General features: G+C 42.7%; 1 protein-coding gene across 1 annotated transcript in view; it reads left to right on the top strand.

Annotated features, from left to right (window-relative positions):
- Positions 1–17,221, top strand: part of GLIS3 (GLIS family zinc finger 3) — a 423,786-nt gene extending 406,565 nt beyond the window's left edge. The window contains 2 exon segments of the mRNA XM_045563912.1: positions 15,501–15,683; positions 16,490–17,221. Coding sequence (XP_045419868.1) covers positions 15,501–15,683; positions 16,490–16,626 — 320 coding nt within the window. The 3' untranslated portion in view covers positions 16,627–17,221.
- The last annotated feature ends 2,630 nt before the right edge of the window (positions 17,222–19,851 follow it).

The following is a 19,851-nucleotide window of genomic DNA, read 5'->3' on the forward strand; positions in this document are numbered from 1 at the left end:
TTGGTTTTTTATATTATTTAAGCAGTTTACCAGTCAAGTTTTGTCATTTGCAGCATGATAGTTTGTTTTTTTAATTGGAACTCAAAAATTTATAGATGAGAAGGGAATACCCAGGAAATCCCACTTCTTTGACTATCGTGACTTCTCTGTCAGTTACCTTAAAGACACCTGTAGAAAAGTATTTCATGAACATTCTTATAGATTTAGTGCTTTTTCACTCTTTTGGGGAAGTAATGACATCTTTCCAGAAGCAAATGTTCTGTCTTATATCCGAAAACACATGAAATTTAGGCTTTAAGGAATGGAGCTCTTAAAATCAATTAAATATGTTTCTTATAACTCCATTTTAGGGCCTGCTCTCTGTTGGACTCTTCAGAGCTAAACATGTTAATAGCAATCTGTGTCTTGTAATTCTTGTATTTTTAATTGGAACTTTCCTTGTAAATGTGATAAACAATTGCTGGTTTAGAAGGAAAAAAAAAAAAAAACATGAATAGCTGTGGGTGGAGCTTCCTTAAAGGAAAGGGGAAAAATAAGCCACACATCAGGAACATGTGGGTTACTGGTTCGTGTGGCCACTGTGTTAATAAAACCGAACAACAAACACAATAAAACACCAGAACTGGCTTCATCTGTTCCCATTCAGATCATCTGAGCTCAGCAACACGTTGCAAAACAATGCCAGTTTCCTTTTCATTTCTTGTTGGTTTACTTAAAATTCTGAATGCTCCTTCTGATTATAGGATTTTCCTTCTCTAACTGGATTGTTCAGACTAAACCCTCTGTTTCATTTTTTTTGTACAAGGTCTTTGAGAACTAGACCTTACAAAATGTAAGTCCATTGACATACATTTAGACATTTTTCTAAATCATTTAAGGTGACTATTATAATACCAAATTCTCCCTTCCTACATTTCTTCACCAAGCCCAACCTCATATCACACATGCCAAAGCAAGTTCTTAAATTTTCTTATCATTATAGCAAAATGATTCAGGGACTCTGAATTAGCCGAGTAATTACCCAGGGTTCTTTGCCTCTGTGGGTCTGGGCTGATGCCACGTTTTTATCAATATTAATAAGGTCAGTGGCAGTGCCTACATTTATATTTTAATATATGTTTTATAAGTTACTCTTACAGACATAATTTTTTATGAGTGCTGCTAACTATGGATATATAGAAACTGCTCAATAAAATATTTGCTGGATGAATACCTGAATCCTCCTTATAATCTTGTGAAGAGAGTAAGAAATACATTTTTACCCCAGTTTAGAGATGAAGCTCAGAGTAGCTGAGTAAGCTCTTTGATGTTGGCATGGATGGTCCCATTCCAACATCAAAGAGCTCACTCAACTGCTGAAGTCGCGTAAGGTGTTCTGTGGGTGAGTTTAGTTGTTCAGTTTTCCTGCCCACTCTGTTTTCTCTCTTCAGGCTCAGTGGCCTCTCTGTCACCCAGCAGAGAAGGGAGACTCAGAGCAGCAAAACCCTCCAGGTCACTCCGATAGGGCCCATAATATTTCCATCACCTTCGTTTCTTCTTTCATTTAAGAAATCAGTGAGAGAAAGGGAAGTCACATTATTTTCTGAAACTTGATAGACTGTTGTGTAATAAGGCTCATAGAACAGAATCTCTGAGCTACATTGTGCTTTTTCTCAGCATCACATTTTCACCAAAGGCTCTAGCTGTGGGTGTCATTCACTCACTCATTTATTCATTCTCAAATACTCAGTTCCTACTTTGTGCCAAGTCCTATTCTGGGTGTGAGAGCTACATCAATGGAGAAAATAAACAAGAATTCCTGCCCATCCTAAACGTATATCTAAGGGGCATCTGGAGTCTGTGATATTACTTAGTAGGGTGTATTTCTTGACAAGCAAAGCCTTTGAACACAATCATCAAAGAATATTCCTCGTGGACCATGTGCGGGCATAGAATCATGTCATCTATGTGTTCCTTACAGCACTTGGCATATTTTGAGATGCCTAATACATACTTAAAATTAAGAGTTTTGGTGTGCAGTGGAATGAGATTAAGCAGAAAAGGAAGGACCCTGTACACTAGACACACTCATCAGAGTGGGCCTCCCAGGTAGCGGTGGGTAGAAGTCTGCCTAACAGGAAAAGTGGAGCAGAGATGATAGATCATAAATCAGGTTGTCCACATTAATAGTTAACGTCCACAAGGTCTGACAAGATGAAAAGGCAAGTTTCCTGGCAGCCAGATGGGAGGAGGTGATGGACATCCTGGAATCTAGTGACATTTGCCAGGTTTCACAAATACAACATCCACTCTCCTATCTCAAAGCCACATATACAGACTACTGTACTCTTCTACTTCAAGCCTAGATGTAATCTCAACATAATAGTCTAGATGGTATGTTTTGGGGAGGCCTAACAGTGTCTAACAGAGCATTAGCTATGAGGTAGAGGTTCAGGGGGAGAAATAATTAAGTCATTGGATCACTGGCAAGGGTGGGATGGGGCCTACTCCTAGATTAGAGTGCTGGAAAATTGTATAATCACAGACTTGGATTCAGAGAAGCAAGAAGCTACCTAGTTAGTAGAGCGGATATGATGTGGGAGTTTGCTTACAGCTAGACAACAGAAGTCTAGGCCGCAAGATCAGTGTGGGGCCAACAGCGAGACCAAGCCTTCTGAGTCATTCAAATGAGGTCCCATGATTTCACCTTGACCAAGAACCGACATGTGAGAGACAGGCGCTGGGGGAAGGAGCCAGGCAAGTCATCTGGATCCGAATCTGCTGAGAGTGTAATTCAAGGCCACTTTGGAACAGTCATCACTTTATCCCCAAGAGCCCCAAGGTCCAGCAGAAAGGGCTGGAAGCCAGCCCAAGGGAAAGAGATGCGCATGGGAAGAGCTCTCCTTCCCCATTTCAGATGAAATCAGAGCTGGTTTGTTTTGTTTTTTTTTAAATTGGCATTTCATTTGGAAAGCTTTCAGGTGTTTGTAAATCATCTAACGATGTTCTTAGAAGCTCTCAAACATTAATGTAAGAAATACCTTGTTAAACGCACAATTCTGGGCCCTTCCTCCCGAGCTTCTGATTCACTAAGTCTGCTGCAGAACCCAGGAATGTGCTTGTTTAACAAACCTTCCCAGGTGGAGCTGATGCTGGGGGCAGCCGCTTTTAGAATCGCTGGCCTAGACCCTAAGTGTAGGGCTCAGTGCCCCCTCCCCATGGCTTCCCAATTAGAGATGATCCAAAGGAAGCGATTTGCCTGCAGCTGGGGAGGTGAATACTTTCTACTTTCCTTCTCCCTTTATCTCCTGGGAAGTCCTTGAAAAAGCTGGAGAGAAACAGGACGACTTTCGTGGAGCTTAGTGCAGGCTAAAGGGTATTGAGATGCAGCAACATTTCCTTTTAACATCCCTTTAAATCTCTGTCTGGAATCTTCTTCTCTGCTATACCTTTCTTCTCTGCTATAGCTTTCTTGGAAAGAGAAGAACAGATAGAATGAAATCTTCATTTTTTTGCCATGGTTCCCTTGTGCTGGTTGTACCCCTGAGTCCAAAGGTTGCCTTATGGGAAAGGGCCTGAACTAACCATGGGCAGATTTACCTCTGTATGCAAAGAAAGTAGGATGAGAAGTAACATCAGGCTTATGACAAGACAGTAGGAGCTAGAATTTTCAGTGGGTTTTACTGTTGGCAAAATATTTTCACACTTATTGTTTCATTTGGTCCTTGCAGCCACCCAGTAGCAGTATATATACCAGCAACAAGGGGTCTCTGCTCATAGAAAAATTCCCAATTCATTCTTACCTTAAGCAGTGGGCAGTGTTTGCCTCTCAACACTATCAGATCTTTAATATCCGAATCCTCCATCCTTCATTCCAGGTCTTACTTATATCCAGAATTTTTGAGTTATAGAGAGTAGCTGGCAGGTGACAGAGTGTGGGTGGCTACTCATGGGCAACCGGGCACTGAATCATTTGTTCTCGGTGCTGCTTCTCCTTCCTACTTTGAGGATTGTGCTGCCACATGAGTATTATTATCTCCTTTTATAAATAGGGAATCAGAGGCTCAGAGAGGCTATGGTTTGCTCCAGGCCACACAGCCAGTAAATGGCAAAGCTGGCTTCCAAACCTGACTCAGACTCCTCAGGTCTTCTAGGTTTTGAGAGTCTCTATTTTATGTCATTTCTAAATGTGCATGATCACTGTCAGAATTCACTGAACCGCTACACTATAACTGTATATATCTGCGCATGGCAATTTCTGAGACACATTGCAATTAGTTTACTTTGGCAGCCTATCATTTTGAGAATTTGGAAACCATAGGCCACCACGTGCTAAGGTTTTGGGTGGTTTGGCAGGTGTTTAAATGAGAATCGATTACATCTTTTAGCCAAGAGTGTTTCACGCATGCCTTCTTTGTCACTCTGCTCTGTCTCCTTTCCTTATTGTCCCTTGCAACAAATGCTCTGCCCACTCCCGTCTTCTTATTTGAGCCCTTTGCTGTTATCAGTGGCAGACCCTCCCCCTCCTCCCCTGCCTCATCCCTGGAAATGAGAATGCACGCCCGAGGGCCAGCATGTGGCTCACACTGATAAATGCTCTCACCAGTTCCCTGCAGACCAGGAGAAGTGCTGTGAGGGGCACAAGTGGAAAGAACACCCAGAGTGTTCAGAGCGCGTGTCACCGTGGCCTGTGAGCTGGCAGCAGGAGCTGTAGATGGAAATGGCCCCGCTTCTTGGAACCAGGTGGATTTTCTAACTGGAAGCCTTCATGCTGCAGCCCATTGTCCAAGGGCAAAGGGACCGGGCAGTTGCTCTGGTTGTCAGCGGGCTTCCGTCAATAGGAATGTGCCAAAGTGGAATTTTAAGGGTTATTATTTCCATTATTTTCCTCTTTCTTGGTAGAGTAGTTGCTTAAATGTCAGTCGTAAATAGCTCGAGTGCTTCGCAAGCTGGTTCAATTCTCAGCCCGAAGAAAAATCTGTCTTCCTTACACAGTCTGCGAGAGTTGTTCCCGCAGCTTCCCCATTTATAGACTCTGTATTAAAATGAAGAGTCGGTTTCTCTACCTCTTCCAGAAGGGAAGCTTAGTAGAGTCCTAGCTCAGGTGAAAACCTGGATGGTGTTGGTGGCCAAAACCAAGAGCCTGGGCAAAAATGACAACCGAATTGTGGAGATTTCACTTTCAAGAGCAGCACCTTTTTTTTTTTTTTTTTTTTTTTAAGAGACAAGATCTTGCTCTGTCACCCAGGCTGGAGTGCAGTGGCAAGATCATAGCTTACTACAGCCTCAACCTCCTGTGCTCAAGCGATCCTCCTGCCTCTGCCTCCCAAGTAGCTGGTACTATAGGTGTGCACTACCACATCCAGCTAATTTTTAAATTTTTTTTGTAGAGATGGGGTCTCACTATGTTCCCAGTTAGTCTCACACTCCTGGCCTCAAGCAGTCCTCCCACCTCGGCCTCCCAAAGTGCTGGGATTACAGACATAGACCACCATGCCCAGCCTAAGAGCAGCATCATTTTATACTTAAGGGAGGTGGGTTATGTGAGAAAAATTGCTTAAGAACTGCATATGTGTACATAGAACCTCTAAATATTTCTAAGCTTATATCATGGTCATGTAATTGCTACTGTCCACTGACAGCCTACTATGTGCCAGGGAATACACTAAATGCTTTTATAAACGCTGTCATACATAATGTTTTCCACAACCCTATAAAATAGGTATTATTTTCAAAGAAAATGAGGCTCAGGAAGGAAAATCATTTATCTAAGACACATAGTTGACTAATGGGTCATCTGGGTTTAAACCCAAATCCAAATTGTTCATGCAATGGATAGAAATAAAATAGTGGCTAAAACAGAAAATTGGCCATAAGACATTTCTGAAATGTCTCTGCTTCTACTCTTGAGGGTTTTTAGAGTTTTTTAGTGATAAGGTGATTTGATCAATTAATTCATTACTTTTTCTCCTAATGAGAATGTTTGTATTTTCTAAAATGTTAGTAACTTTGCCTGTAGCCTGGCAGTGCAAGACCTCAACAAAAATGGTAAGATTTTGTTAAAGTTGATTTGGTCATTAGTTTAAGCCCCAGTAGTCTGACATGAACTGTGTCCCCAAAGAGACCATGGCTTAAGTCCTGGTTCTGAAACTTGGTAGCTATGAGGATTTGGGTAAGTTATTTTTAACTTCACTTTTTTGTCTCTAAACTAGAGGCAATGCTACTTAACTAAAAAGTTGTTTCAAGGATGAAGATTTTGTATGTAAAACACCTAGGACAATGCTTGTCTTCAAGCAATTAAATATTAATTCCTTTTCTTTCTTAGGACAGAATTCTGAGTAATTGGTATAACACAAAATGTCAAATCAAGAGGACTGCCAATGAGCAAACTCCGGACAGTAGGAGATCATGGTGATCACTATTTTAGTTCTACTGCCCATTTGTTTTAAGATGAAGGCTAAATCCATGAATATCTATTTAGAAATATTAAAGTGGTTGGATGAATTTTCCACTTTTATTGGCATGGTATCATATAAACAAAGTATTGGTTATAAAGGCAAGGCCATCCAACAGTTCCTCTGCTTCCATCTCTTTGTCTGTAAAATGGGAACATTTGTTTGAATTACCTTCTTATCAGACAGAAATGTCAGCTGGATACCTAAGAAGGAAGCTTTAAGGTGTCCCAGTACTAAGGTACCATGTGAGTAGTGCGTGTAGGATTCCTGGGCTTTTCTCTGAGTAAAAAGTTTGAATACGCAGTCAAGCTGAGAAGACGTAGCCCGAAAGACTATATTCTGATGGTCCTTAGGAGCTTTACCAGAGACTTACCGATGTTTTCCCCTCAGTTTCCTCGTTGGCTTCTGTCATGGATTACAGAACGTATTCAAAGCATGCAGATCATGGTGAATTCCCCAGAGAAGAAGGGAATCCACAGATAGCCAGAATGTTGGAGAAGAAGAAATTAGGGGAGCCGAGGGAAGTGAGGACTTTTGTCTTCTTTCTCCTTCTCTGTATTTGCATTTTCAGAGACTGTTTCAGTGTGGTTGGATGGGAGATTTCACAATCTATTGTTAGTGATTGTGAGCTTTAACCTTGGCAGGGAGCACTTGAATCACTGGGAAAGGGCTGGTTGACCCAAGTAAATCTCCCACTGCCAGAGTGTGGGAAGGGATATTTTTAGCAGGGATTCTTCTTAGACTTGCTGTTGTCTTTGTCATCTTCTTTCCCATGTTCATTTAATTCACCAGGAAGCAGAATCCCTGGATTCAGCAAACCTTCCTCCATTCCACCCTCCGACGTTGCATCCCAAGGCTGAGTGAAACCAGATCACCTTCCCAGTGGGAACAAAGCGTGGGTTGGCCAGTGATGGTCTGCAACCCCGCACAGAGTGCTGAGGGCTGCAGGCCTCTTTTAAGTACTAGGGTTTATGGAAAGAAAAAAGGCATCCCATCAGTAAAGGCCTATGGCTTAATTATGATTAAATTAACCAAGATGTGCTGTCATTTATGCACTTAACAAATATTTATTGAATGCCTAATATATGCCAGGGGCTATTCTTGGTGCCGTGGATGCAGCAGTAAACAAACTGGATGAGGTCTCTGCCTTTATGGAACATGTAGTTTAGTGGGGAAAGCATATAGTATAGATATTCATAACACAAAGTCATATATGCCCACCCATTTTTAAATAGACTATTATTTAGAGTAGTTTTAGGCTCACAGCAAAATTTAGTGGAAAATACAAGAAGTTCTGATATGTCCCCTGCCCCCTCCATACCCCACCGTACACATATATAACCTCCCCCGCTATCAACATCTCACACAAGTGTGGTGCATTTGTTATAATCAATGAACCGACATTGACACATGATTATCATGTAGAGTCCACGGTTTATGTTAGGGGTCACTTTTACTGTTGTCCATTCTCTAGGTTTTGACAAATGTATAATGACATGTATCCACAGTTTTTTCTTTTTTTGCCCCACCCCTTTTATATATATATATATTTTTTTTTTTGACATGAATCCACAGTTACAGTTTCATACAGAGTAGTTTAACTGCCCTCAAAATCCTCTGTACTCTGTTCAGCCCCACCCTGGAAACCACTGATATTTTTATTGTCTCCGTATTCTACCTTTTCCAGAATGTCATGTAGTTGGAGTCATGCAGACTTTTCAAATTGTTTTTTTTTTCACTTAGTAATATACATGTAAGTTTCCTGCATGTCTTTTCATGACTTGATAGCTCATTTCTTTTGAGCACTGAATATTATTCCATTGTCTGGAAGTGCCACAGTTTATCCATTCACCTACTGAAGAAAATCTTGGTTGCTTGCTTCCGAGTTTTGACATTTATGAATAATACTGCTATCAATATCCATCTGCAGGTTTTTGTGTGGACATAACTCCATTTTAACTCCATTCAGTAAACACAAAGGGGAACAATTGCTGAATGCTATGGTAAGAGTATGTTTAGTTATGTAAGAAGCTGCTGGCCGGTCTTCCAAAGTGGCTGTACCGTTTTGCATTCCCACCAGCAATGAGCAAGGGTTGATATCGCTCCACATTCTCACCACCATTGTGTGTTACCAGTGGTCCAAACTTTCACCATTCTGCTAAATGTGTAGTGTGCCCACCCATTTTTGAAAGATAATATTATCTGTGGGAACCAAGAATCCTTCAGCTTTTCTTAGTTAGCTGTTTGAGGGGCCTTGAGTAGTGCTAGTCAGTGCTTATTGAAAATAGCCACCTTTTCCAGACCTGTCACAGGTCAGTGCCTTTGGTTAAAATGGTTGTGGCATATGGGTCTTGGTTGGCCCTAAAGTGGATTGAACAACAACATCTTCATTCTCAGGGGATATTTCAAATTGTAAAGCAGTTCAGAGATGTAGAGTGAGTTCTTCTCCAGGTGGCCAGAAACCTCTAAACTTGGAAATTAGGCTAGGGTCCTCCCGATCCATGTTTGCTTAACTAAGGGAGAATGGTGGGATTGTTCCTTAAAATCGGGGACACAGAGAGGAGGAATCAGAGGAGGAGCCAGTGTAGGGAAGGGGATAGTGGTGAGATGATTGGGGTCATGGTGGAAGTGTGATCTGCCCGTGTTTGGGGGAGTGGCAGTCAGCACATGCCCAGAGGGCACCACCACTGTCCCTGAACCAAGCAGTTAAGTGGCAGCAGGAGCTTGACTGGTGATTTACTGTCTCTTCCTCTTCCCTTTCTCTTGACTTGGTTAACAGAGGTATTCAAAGGTGGTGGGCCAAGGGTCCCCAGAGAGTAGGGGAATCCACAAAGAGCCACAGGAATATTAGAGAAAAAGAAACCCAAAGATCCCAGGAGAGTAGGGTTATGCATCTTCTTATCCCTGTCTCTCGGCTTCTGATTTGAGCCCACCTGCTCGTCACTTTGGCTCATCCATGCCTCTGCCTATGCAGCAATCATATGATTGAGGCCAAAAATGCTACATCTCCTAAAGTAACCCACAAAATTATAGAATCTGTGGAAAAATAATTAGAGTCATAAAGCTCATAAATATACATCCTTCCTTCCGCTTGGCTAGCAGACAGCCATGCCACCAAGAAAGTGAGGGGCTGCCAAGTCTGCCCCTGCCGCTAATACCTGCTTATTCTCCTACCCAGGCGGGAACTGCCTAGAGCCACTGGCAGAAAAACCGCTCTGCCAGGGCTGGCCCTCTGCAGAGCTGTGGGGTGGCCTCCTCCCTGTACCTGCCCTCACCGGATTGGGTCAAACAACGGGAACCAAAGTCAAAACATCCTTAGTTACTTTTCATTCTTCCTGTCTTGAAATGCATTTTGGAGAAAAGAATTGCATCTCTATACATCCTTTAAAGAAAATTTCCTTTTCATTGTCATATGTAGTATGACATTACATTACCTGATTTCTCATTTATATATTTATCATCTTTCTCACTAACACGGAAGCTCCGAGAAGGCATGGGGTGTATTTAGTCACCACTGTAGCCTCAGCACTTGAGTAAGTGCTTAGTACACAGTAAACAGTTGTCATGTGAATGAAAACATAGAAATTGAGATGCTTGTGTTAGAAGAATAGGAAAGGAAAAGTGAAAAGTGACATTTATGGAGTGTGAGCGCTGTGTTAGGCATGTGCTCAGCACTTTACATTGGATAGTCTCTATTAACCTTCTTTAATCTCTGTGGTTACTACGCAAATAGACACTATCACATCCTCATTTTACAAAACTACAGCAGCAGTAAAGGCAAGCACACGCATTAGTCACTGTTTCTTCTGGAAAGTCAAAAGAAACAGATGACTCCTGAGATTTGGGTAGTAGCTGAAAAACTACAGTGCTTGGCCTGGATCCCTGAATTGCTACAGTCTGGACCACACGGGAGTTGAAGCCTTTTCCCATGTGAAGCTACCAAGGGTTCTAGGGCCCCCACACTGTTTGGGAGGAGCCTCCCAGAGGGTCCTGCCATGCATGATTAGGCCGCACCCTGGTGGGAGAAGTGGTTCTGGGGGACCTTCCTGATATTTGTGAGGGGCGCCTGCTGCTCTGTGTGAGCCGGACCTGTCAGCTGTCCTCATGGTTCAGGCTGAGCCTAGTGCAGGGAAAGGTCAGTCCCGGTTATGAGTGGTGTCCATCCAGCATTTTTCCTGGTACACAGAGTTTGATAGTGGTTCTCCAGCCTCCCCTTAGAGGAAAACAAGAATTTTGTTTTGCAAAGCCATCTGCTGCATAAACAAGCCTACTCAGTACACACATCGTGACTTAACACCTTTACCGTGCAGGCTGGTGGTATTCAATGCCGCGCGTGTGTATCAACAGTTGGGTGGGACCTTCTGTGTTGACACACCACCATCATATGGGGTGGAAAATGGAGCCCTGCCATGGCACGTGGCCACTCCCAGTGTGCACAGTGAGCGAGGCCCACCGTCTGAAGTCAAGAAAGTAGGGAACATGCTTCCTTCTGCTTCTGCTGCCTCCAGAAGGGAAAGTGGTTCCCCTGGGAGAGTGGAAGTGCCCTGACACTTTAGCCTAAAACACTGCTCAATCTCTTTAGGGTTGGGAATTATTTACTTATTGATGTATTTATATTCTGGTTTCCTCCACAAAGATTGAAATGGCAAATTTGTAAGGAAAAGATAGATATGATATAATGGAAACGCTAATATACTTCCTATCTTGAAGGCCAGGAGTCTAATCATTTATCTGGCTTTTATTTCAAATCTTGGTGGGTCATGTGTTTTCCTTTCAGTAAATTAATCAGAAACATTCCTGATTAACAAAGTCTGCTCTGCTACACCTGGGAATTCAGATTGAGCTAGAGCTGTGCTGTCTGATGCAGTAGCCACAAACCAAGTGTGGCTATTTAAATTCGAATTAATTAAAATCAAATAAAATTTAAAAATCAGCTCCTCACTCGTACTAGCCACATTTCATGGGCTCAGTAACCACATATAGCTACTGTATCGGACAGTGCAGATAAAGCACATTTCCATCCTCATGGAAAGTTTTATTGGATAGTGCTGCCCTAGAGAATATTCTTTCTATTATCATAGTCATGCAGTTCCTTTCTCCTCTAACCTCCCCCACTTCCCTTCCACTTAGGGAAGGAAATCTACACCCAGCTTCATGGGGCTGCTTTATCATCATTGGCAGCAAGAGTGGCCCTGAACACGTGATCTAACCTATCATCACAGAGACACCAGTGACCCCATATGACAAAGTAAAGAAAAAGGTTTTTCAGGAATGAATTTTAGTGATATGTGATGAAACCCAGAATTAATATTAGAAGAGAAAACAGGATACAAAACAATGTGTGTGTGCATATATATATATATACATACATATATATATATATATACATATATGAAACATTCCAGTTTTGTGTGTATCTGGCCATTTCTGAATCGTGAAAATAAAGATAATTTTTCCTTTGTTTATACTCATCTACGTTTTCTAGTTGGTATAATTAGCTTCAAACATTTTTATAATTAGAAAAACAAGTTTGTTTTTAGAAGGGAAAAAAAAAAAACTTCCCAAAACTGAAAGGAGGAGGAATGATTCTCCTTGACCTTCAGGAGCTATAATTTAGGTAGGATGAGTTTATCTGCAAATACCTCCCCTCCTCCACTCTTGGGGATAAAATAACTTTTGAAGTGGAGGGGTGATTTTGTAATCAATGTAACAACTAACATTTATTGCCAACGTATATTTATGTGTATGTTCTTATGCTCTCATGAATGTATGTGTCCTCACTTCAACTAGATTATCAATGATCAAAGGCAAGGACGTATCTTCTATTTCTTTGGTCTCCCTGACAGCACCCTAACCCACACTTGATAACCATTATTGACGTCTGACTGACTGACAGATTGGCTGACCTTGCCATCACTCTTCGGTTTTATGCCCACAAAATGTGTTAACATCTTGCCTCATTTTGCTTTGGGTCCGAGAAGTAGTGTTCTTTCCAAATTTGCTACATGAAATCCAGCCACTGGAATATAGGAGCCATTCATCAGAAAATGAGTTAGGCTTTCTCTGAGTCCGTGTGTGTGGCAAGACCCTAATGGAATTTTTTTTAAATTTTGTTAGTTTTATGGAAATACCACTGGGAAGAGAATATGTTAAAACTCTTTGATTTGAGTGACCACAACCATCTACAGCAGTGTATTTGGCACCTCTAGTAACCGGCTACTTGGAGGGAGAGATTTAATAAGGAGGATTTTCTTTTCTTGAGTTGGCTGTTAGAGTGATAAAACATGCTTGCGGGGCCATTCTGGTTTTGACAGTTTCTTGTGTCAGCCAAGACACCCACAGGCAGGAATTATAGTTAGTCTACTCTGCCCTCTCACTCAGATCCAGACCAGGAGATGGAGCCCAGAACGTAGGGTTTAATATTTAACTTCACTGGATATATTTTACTACATCACAAACCTTTTATGTTCATGCATATCACAACACTTCAATATTGATTGAAGCCATGTAACATTTCTGTTCTCTCTTAGAAACAGGAGAGAAGATAGGAAAGGGAGAATAAATTGGTTTTCACAAAAAGCCAGTGAAAGTCTCTATCATTGTCCCTGAGTGATTAATGTCCCTGTTTGTGGAGGTGTGGGAGTTTAGTGAAAAATGTCTTCTCTTCTTGGAAGGGTAATATAATACTGAGGAGTGCTACCAGGGAATTTATGGGTGACAAACATGAGCAGAGCTGGCATGTGGGTATAGATAGCAAATATTGTCTGTTTTACTCAGTGAGGAGATGTTACATTTGAATAGAGACCAGCTATGATAGATAGTTCATGGTACTGTTTTCCTCCTGATGGGTATGCCAAGTTTCCATGTGCCTGCCCACCAGGTACCCAAAGTTGAGATCAGTCCAAGAAACTATCCAAACCACACAGCCCACATTCCAAATTCCTCCAGACCACTCAAACACGTTGCTGTTTAGAGCCTCGACTAGGGTGAACGAAGAAAACAGATCATGTATCAATTAGTGCAGAATCTAGGAGCCATGGGCAAGAGGTATACAACTCAGGTCTCCAGTGGTCCAAAAATGCTCCAGAAGATTCCACCTGGGAACTGGGGGTGTGCCACATGCCTGCTGCTGTGTTCTCTCTTACCTTTGGTTATTGTGGAAGGGCTTACTGCCTTTTCAAAGATTTTATTTTCCTTAATAAACTTTATTTTTAAGAACTACATTGTCATTGTAAAATAATTACTTTTTATTTTCCTTTATTGAGCAAACACATATGTATTATATAAATTATGTTATTAAAGTATATTATATAATATATAAATTTTAATTATATAACTATAGTATAAAAATTATATTATATAATATGTAAATATTAACTCTTTATAACTCAGAGATGTAGTTAACTACTATTAAACCCATTTTACAAGTTGGAAAACTGAGACACCAAGAAGCTAAGTAATGTACAAAGACTAGACAGTTGTTAAGTAGTTGAGCTAGGATTTGAACCCAGGAAGTCTGGATCCAGAGTGCTTGCTCTTCTCCACTATTAAAATTCAAAAAAATATAAAGGCAAAAAATAAATACCCAGAGACAACTATGACATGGGACCTTGCCATCATCATCCTGGACGTAGACTTCCATATCGTTGAGCCAGTCTTTATGTTCAATTTTGTGTCTTGCTTTTTTTTTAAACTAAACTTGATAATGGTCTTTCCATGTTCTTAAATACTCCTTATAAATGTTGTTTTAATGGCCATTTAATATTCCCATCGTGTAAATGTACCACTCTTTGCTTAACCACCCTTTTATGGGTGGCCATTTCAGCTCTTCAGTTTTCTGTTGTGATCACTAGCACTGTGATGATGGTCTTGGTGCGGAATTTCTTGTATTCTGCATAAGAAGGTAAAATCTCCATTTAGTGTCTGTGGAAGGATTCCCGGGGCACTTAATTTCTCGTTTTTTCCATCAAAAACAGAATAGTGGTATCAATAATAACTGACATTTACAAAGCTCTTTAAAACATTTTAGATGTACTTCCTTATCCAGTGACTCATTTAATCTTCACAGTAGCCCTGTGAAGTAGACAATGATACTCACGTTTTACAGCTGAGGAAACAGACACAATGCGATATAGAGTTAGAAAGCAGCAGAGCTGCAGCTCTCCCTTCAATAAAGTATAGAATTAAGATTTCATTATTATATTTTTGAAAGCACATTATACCCTAAGAAAATAATCCATTGACTTAAATTTGTCATGAGGCAAGGAGAAAGAAGGAAAAGGTAGGGTATCTTGAAAGGTTTGAAGGAGCATAGAAAAGAGCCATATAGGACCCCAAGGAAAACTCCACTGAATGGGAAAAAAATTGAAAGGGATAGATGAAATAAGATTATCAAAAGATCAATCATTATTTTCAAATATTTGAAAATCTTTCTTGATATTTCTTCATTATATTATTCACTTCCAGTTTTATCATTTACTTCAAATAACAATTATAATTGTTAAGTTAATTGTAGTACATCCAACTGTGGAATACTATGTGCCTATTTAAAATAATAAGGACCAAATAAATGTATATGAATTTCTGTGTTGGAAAGACAGATGGATGCATTTTTTTTTTTTTTTTTTACATGGGCCTTGTTCAAGGTTAAACATTCTGCATTCTTCGGATTTTTACCAAATGTGAAAACAAAATATAGGATAAAGGAAGTTCAGGAAGATGCATTCAAAACCTGGTGGGAGGGCCTGGGGTAGGAACATCCCCTTAAGGTCAGGCCTTCTGTGTCCAGGAATCTTCAGAGAGTTTAAGGAAGATAAGCGACTCTCCCATTTCAGATACTAAAGCACAAGATAAAAATGTTATGAGCAAACAAGCCTTAACATCCATCTAAGATAGAAGAGCTTCAGCCCAAATAGTGCATTCCAGTTGCTTGCTTGGAAGATTTTACAGGTGGCCTTAAGAGTTAATGGCATTTTATCCCTTGAAACCAGGCTGGGTTCTAGCTGGGTTGGAGTGGCCTGTGGAACTTGGGCCCTGAAGGAGCTCAGTGCCATGCTTGCATTTCAGGATTTTATGGGCAGCTGCAGACGTTCTGCCCCCCACATTACCCCGAGTCCCAGAGAACCGTGCCGCCTGGCAGCTCCTGCAGTGTGGTGCCTTCCTTCGAGGACTGCCTGCTCCCCACATCCGCGGGCCAGGCTGGTTTTGATGTTTTCCACAGAGCCTTCTCGACTCACTCGGGCATTACAGGTGTGTTGGGTGTCTGTGACTTAGGCACTCGGGCCACCGGGCAGGAGAGACCAGGTGGGTTTCCTGTGACTGGCCTGGACTAAACCCAGCATGTGACCACATCAAGTCCTGTTGAACTGTCCCTGACGTGTCTTCACCTTCCTCTTCAGCCCGGCTCTAGCCCCACGTCCCCCACCTAGTGCAGGAGCCGTCCTATCTCCCCACCCCGTGGCCATAACCTTCCAGCAAGTCTCCCTGGATCTACTCCTCACCTTTATCATTCTGCCCTCCGAAAACGAAGGATGCAATATGCCACGTTCCCAGCACAGGGCATCCACAGCCCCCACAAGCTAGGCCTGCTCCAGCTCTCCAGGCCTGCCCACAAAACGTGTCCCTGACATGCCTTTCACCTGAGCTTTGCCAGCATCTTTGACCCCACCTGCCCCTCCCTTTCTGTCTTTGCTCCCTGTTTCCTCTTTCTGGAATGTTCTTTCCCTACATCTCCATCTGTGAAAATCCCATTCTCTTTTATGACTCAATTTTGATATCACCTCCTCCTTGAGACCACCCTCACGCTTCCCTTAAACGCTTTTCTTTTGTTTCTATTCCTTTTGTATTTTGGGCCGGGTCACGTTTTAGCCAGCTGGCTGCAAGCCAGCCTCCTCCCACACTAAGGTCCCTGAGGACAGAGCCCCCGCTGGAGGGCCTGGGTCCCTGTGGGTGCCGCCCTAGCCCCCGCTGGCATTTGGTGAACTGCAGCACTGCGCTGCACACTGGTGGGCGTGGGGGCATTGGGAGTTTCTGACTTCCTGTTCTTTCTCTTCCAGTGTATGATTTGCCTTCCGGTTCCTCAGGCCTCTTCGGGGAGTCTCTCCGCAGCGATCCTGACGACGCCGCATTCCTGCAGCTCAGCGCTGCGGACCGTTGTCCCAGCCAGCTCTCCTCTGTCCACACGGAAGGCTAAACGCTCCCCGGGCCCCTCCTGCGCATCTAGAACCGTCTTGTTGCTTGTCACCTTTTGTTCTCACACCCTCACAGCCTGCACCAGGAAGGATGTCAACCCAATCAGCAGGACCTGCGGAGTCGCTGACGTGTCTTTGGAAGGCAGGACCCGACGGTCAGAGCTAGCTTTGCAGGAATGTGTGCGGTTGCTCCTTTTCCTCTCCGGGTCTGCTGGACCCGGTGACCAGCAGCACTGTCTTCTCAAAGGGAATTTAGAGTCTCAGTCTACTGGATACCTGTTAGTTCCTGGCTGGCAACCCTCAAAGGACACCAATGAAATGATGTGCGTGTGAAAATGCAGTTTGGGGATGACCCTGGCTGAATACTCCAAAAAGGGAAGGACAACCCAGTCGCCAGAGACACGGTGGGCTGCCTCACCCAGCACTCGCCCTCACTGCTGGCCGGGGCAGAGCCCGGCACGTGAGGGAAATCCGCGTCCAAAGCATAGTGTGGTCTCGACTCCTGGAAACTCCCCGGATTTCGCTTTCCTCTTAGATAGTCCCATGCTAACCCACGGCTTCTCAGTGTTTCTCCCACAGCAAAATACGGTTTTATATTTTAGCAACCTATCTCTGTTTTTAAAGACTTGTAACACATCTACTTTAAAAGGAAAACAAATATTTAGAGGTCTGTTCTTTGGATGGAAATTGCTATTATTTTAATCACCTCAGTTCCATACACTTTGCACAGCTGTAGCTCTGCCTGGTGCCACCCTGGAATGTTGGTTTTGCAGTTAGCAAAGGCTACCTGAGGGAGACCGGGTGGGCACACCCTTCGTGGCCAGGGCTGTAGCAGGAACCCTCCTGGGTTGACTGTTGAGCAACTCCGCCTCAAAGACCTTGTTCAAAGAAAAATCTTGTTTGACTGGTTTTCCCATTGCCTCCACTCTGATGTTCCACCCAGAGAAATGCCGGAAGTTGTGAGAACAGGGACCTGCTGAGCTGTGTGCCTGGGTTGTGAGAACAGGGACCCGCTGAGCTGTGTGCCTGGGTTCTCTCGGAAAACCAAACAAGGAATGCCTGATGTCCAGTTACTTTGCATGGTCTCTACTCCTTCAGGATGTCCATTCATCCTTCTGTCCCTCCCTTACACTTCTCCCCACCCTGTCTCTGCATCCTTCTCGCCCTCTCCTTGACTGTGGGTCGGACATGCCCACCACTGCCATTGTCTCACCATCCACTCTTGGGATGGTGGGCGGAAGGAGGCAACCCTTTTTCTAAATCTCTGGTTTGAAGGCCTAGAATTTTCACAGAGCACTTGGCCATTTTATATCAACCCTAAATAGAAAGTCATTTTCTATGACATCTTTACAAAACTATTAAAAAGATCCCAAGTCCTAGGGCATAGGCTAGAAAAATTGGCCAACCCCAAAAACCTGGTAAATTCTGACATTCTGGTACTGTGACATTTCAGAGTTCCTTTTATCTCTTTCTAAAAATGTTTTCGGAACAAAAGTGAAACATGCTGTTTGTCAAACTGAGATCATGACAGTCTTCAACAAGATGATGAAACAGCTTGGTGTTGGACTTGGGATCCTGTGACAGTTTGTATCCTGACGGACGAGTCCTTCCAGTCTGGCTCCACAATCAGTATACTTCTACCTGATTCAGGAGTTCATTCCAACATGCAGTAGAATGAGGTGAATAAAGAACCAAATGTGGATTCCATTCTTACAGTGCACTTGGTCAGTCCAGATTCTCTGACTAGTGGCCCGTGTGCTAAGTTACCGTGCAGACATTGAAGTCTGCAAGAGATGAGTTGTCTGCTTTACAAAAGGGAGCACCCAGCCTACCTTTGTACAGGCTGCATACAAAATACCATACTTCTTGCAGACTTTGTGCCCCTTGGCCTAAGCAAGGACACATGCATACATACACTGGCTTCGTGGGTAACATCCCTCATATATCCTCTGTCACACTCTAGAAAGAAAGGAAAACTCTGGTACCTTTAGAGAGACCATGTATCCTTTCTTAAATATGGAAGCCTTTGTGAGGAGACTTAAATACCTTTTGTTTGTGCAATGAGAAAAAAGATGAAAAAGGCTAAGGTGTTATTGCAGTTGATGTTGTCAGCCCTGCCTGTGGCTGTATATAATTTAAAGTAGAAAAGGGGGAAGGAGGACAAGACAAGAAGCTGAACCTCAGAAACCCTGGACATCACCTCCTCCTTTTGGACTTACCAGGGCCTCTCACGGTCACCCTGCCCCTTTCTTGCCTCACCTGGCCTGGAGGGAGCCAGGGAGGGGCCAGGCAGCAGACCTGCAGTGCCTCCCTCCTCCGCAGGAACTCAGAGGCCCAGCCCCTGAGGGACACTCTCGTCCAGGAACCCTGCAGGAAGCAGTGCAGCCCCTCAGGTGCCTCTTCCTGTTCACTGATGGCTGCAGGTTTGAGATTAGGGCTCAGGACATGGCACATTCAGGTTCCTTTTAAACTACACAGACTGTCCTCAGTTTCCAGAATCTCTCCTGATCTTAAAATTTGTCCCCTGCTTACTTTCGAAGCATTGCAGAAGATTTGGATATGCTTTCCTTATTTTTGTAGCAGTGTAAGTGGAAACTTCAAAAAATAATTCCCTTCCATTTCCTGGCTTTTTTAGTTGTGATATGTAACCATTTTCATAAACATCCAAACAGAGATTGTCTTGCCCCTTTTTATAAAAAACTAGTGCTTGTGAAAACACACACAGCCCAAAGCCAATTATCCTATTATGTTAAAAAGAAAAAAAAAATCAGTATGCCTAGAGACATTTAATTTGCTACATTGTCTTAATTCCCTAAAGGGGCTGCATCAAAATGTCAGTTGCAATTTAGCCTCTGATCAGCTGTTAAATATTATTTAAATATTGGCTGGTCCTGTGGGGTATCTCCCTTTACCCAAGTCTCCCCCAAATTACATAAGTGATTGTAAAATGGAAAAAAAAAGGTCTTTAGTAGATCACAGCATAGTTCCCCCTGATAACAGAGTGTTGGTTTTGTTCAGTTGTTTTTAAATTACCAGCTGTCAAGCACACTAGGACACTAATACCAGTTCTGAACAGGGATAAATTCAGCTCCCCATTCTGAGAACCTTGACTTTCTAGTTGCCTTGAAGTATTGGGAATAGTGACTGTAAATGTTCAGTTTAATTATTTGCTATTTTATTGGACTGTTTTGACCATGTCATTTTATAGCAGCATTTTTTAATGGCAC

The sequence above is a fragment of the Lemur catta genome, chromosome 10, assembly GCF_020740605.2.
Source record: "Lemur catta isolate mLemCat1 chromosome 10, mLemCat1.pri, whole genome shotgun sequence".
In the NCBI taxonomy this organism is placed as follows: Eukaryota; Metazoa; Chordata; class Mammalia; order Primates; family Lemuridae; genus Lemur; species Lemur catta.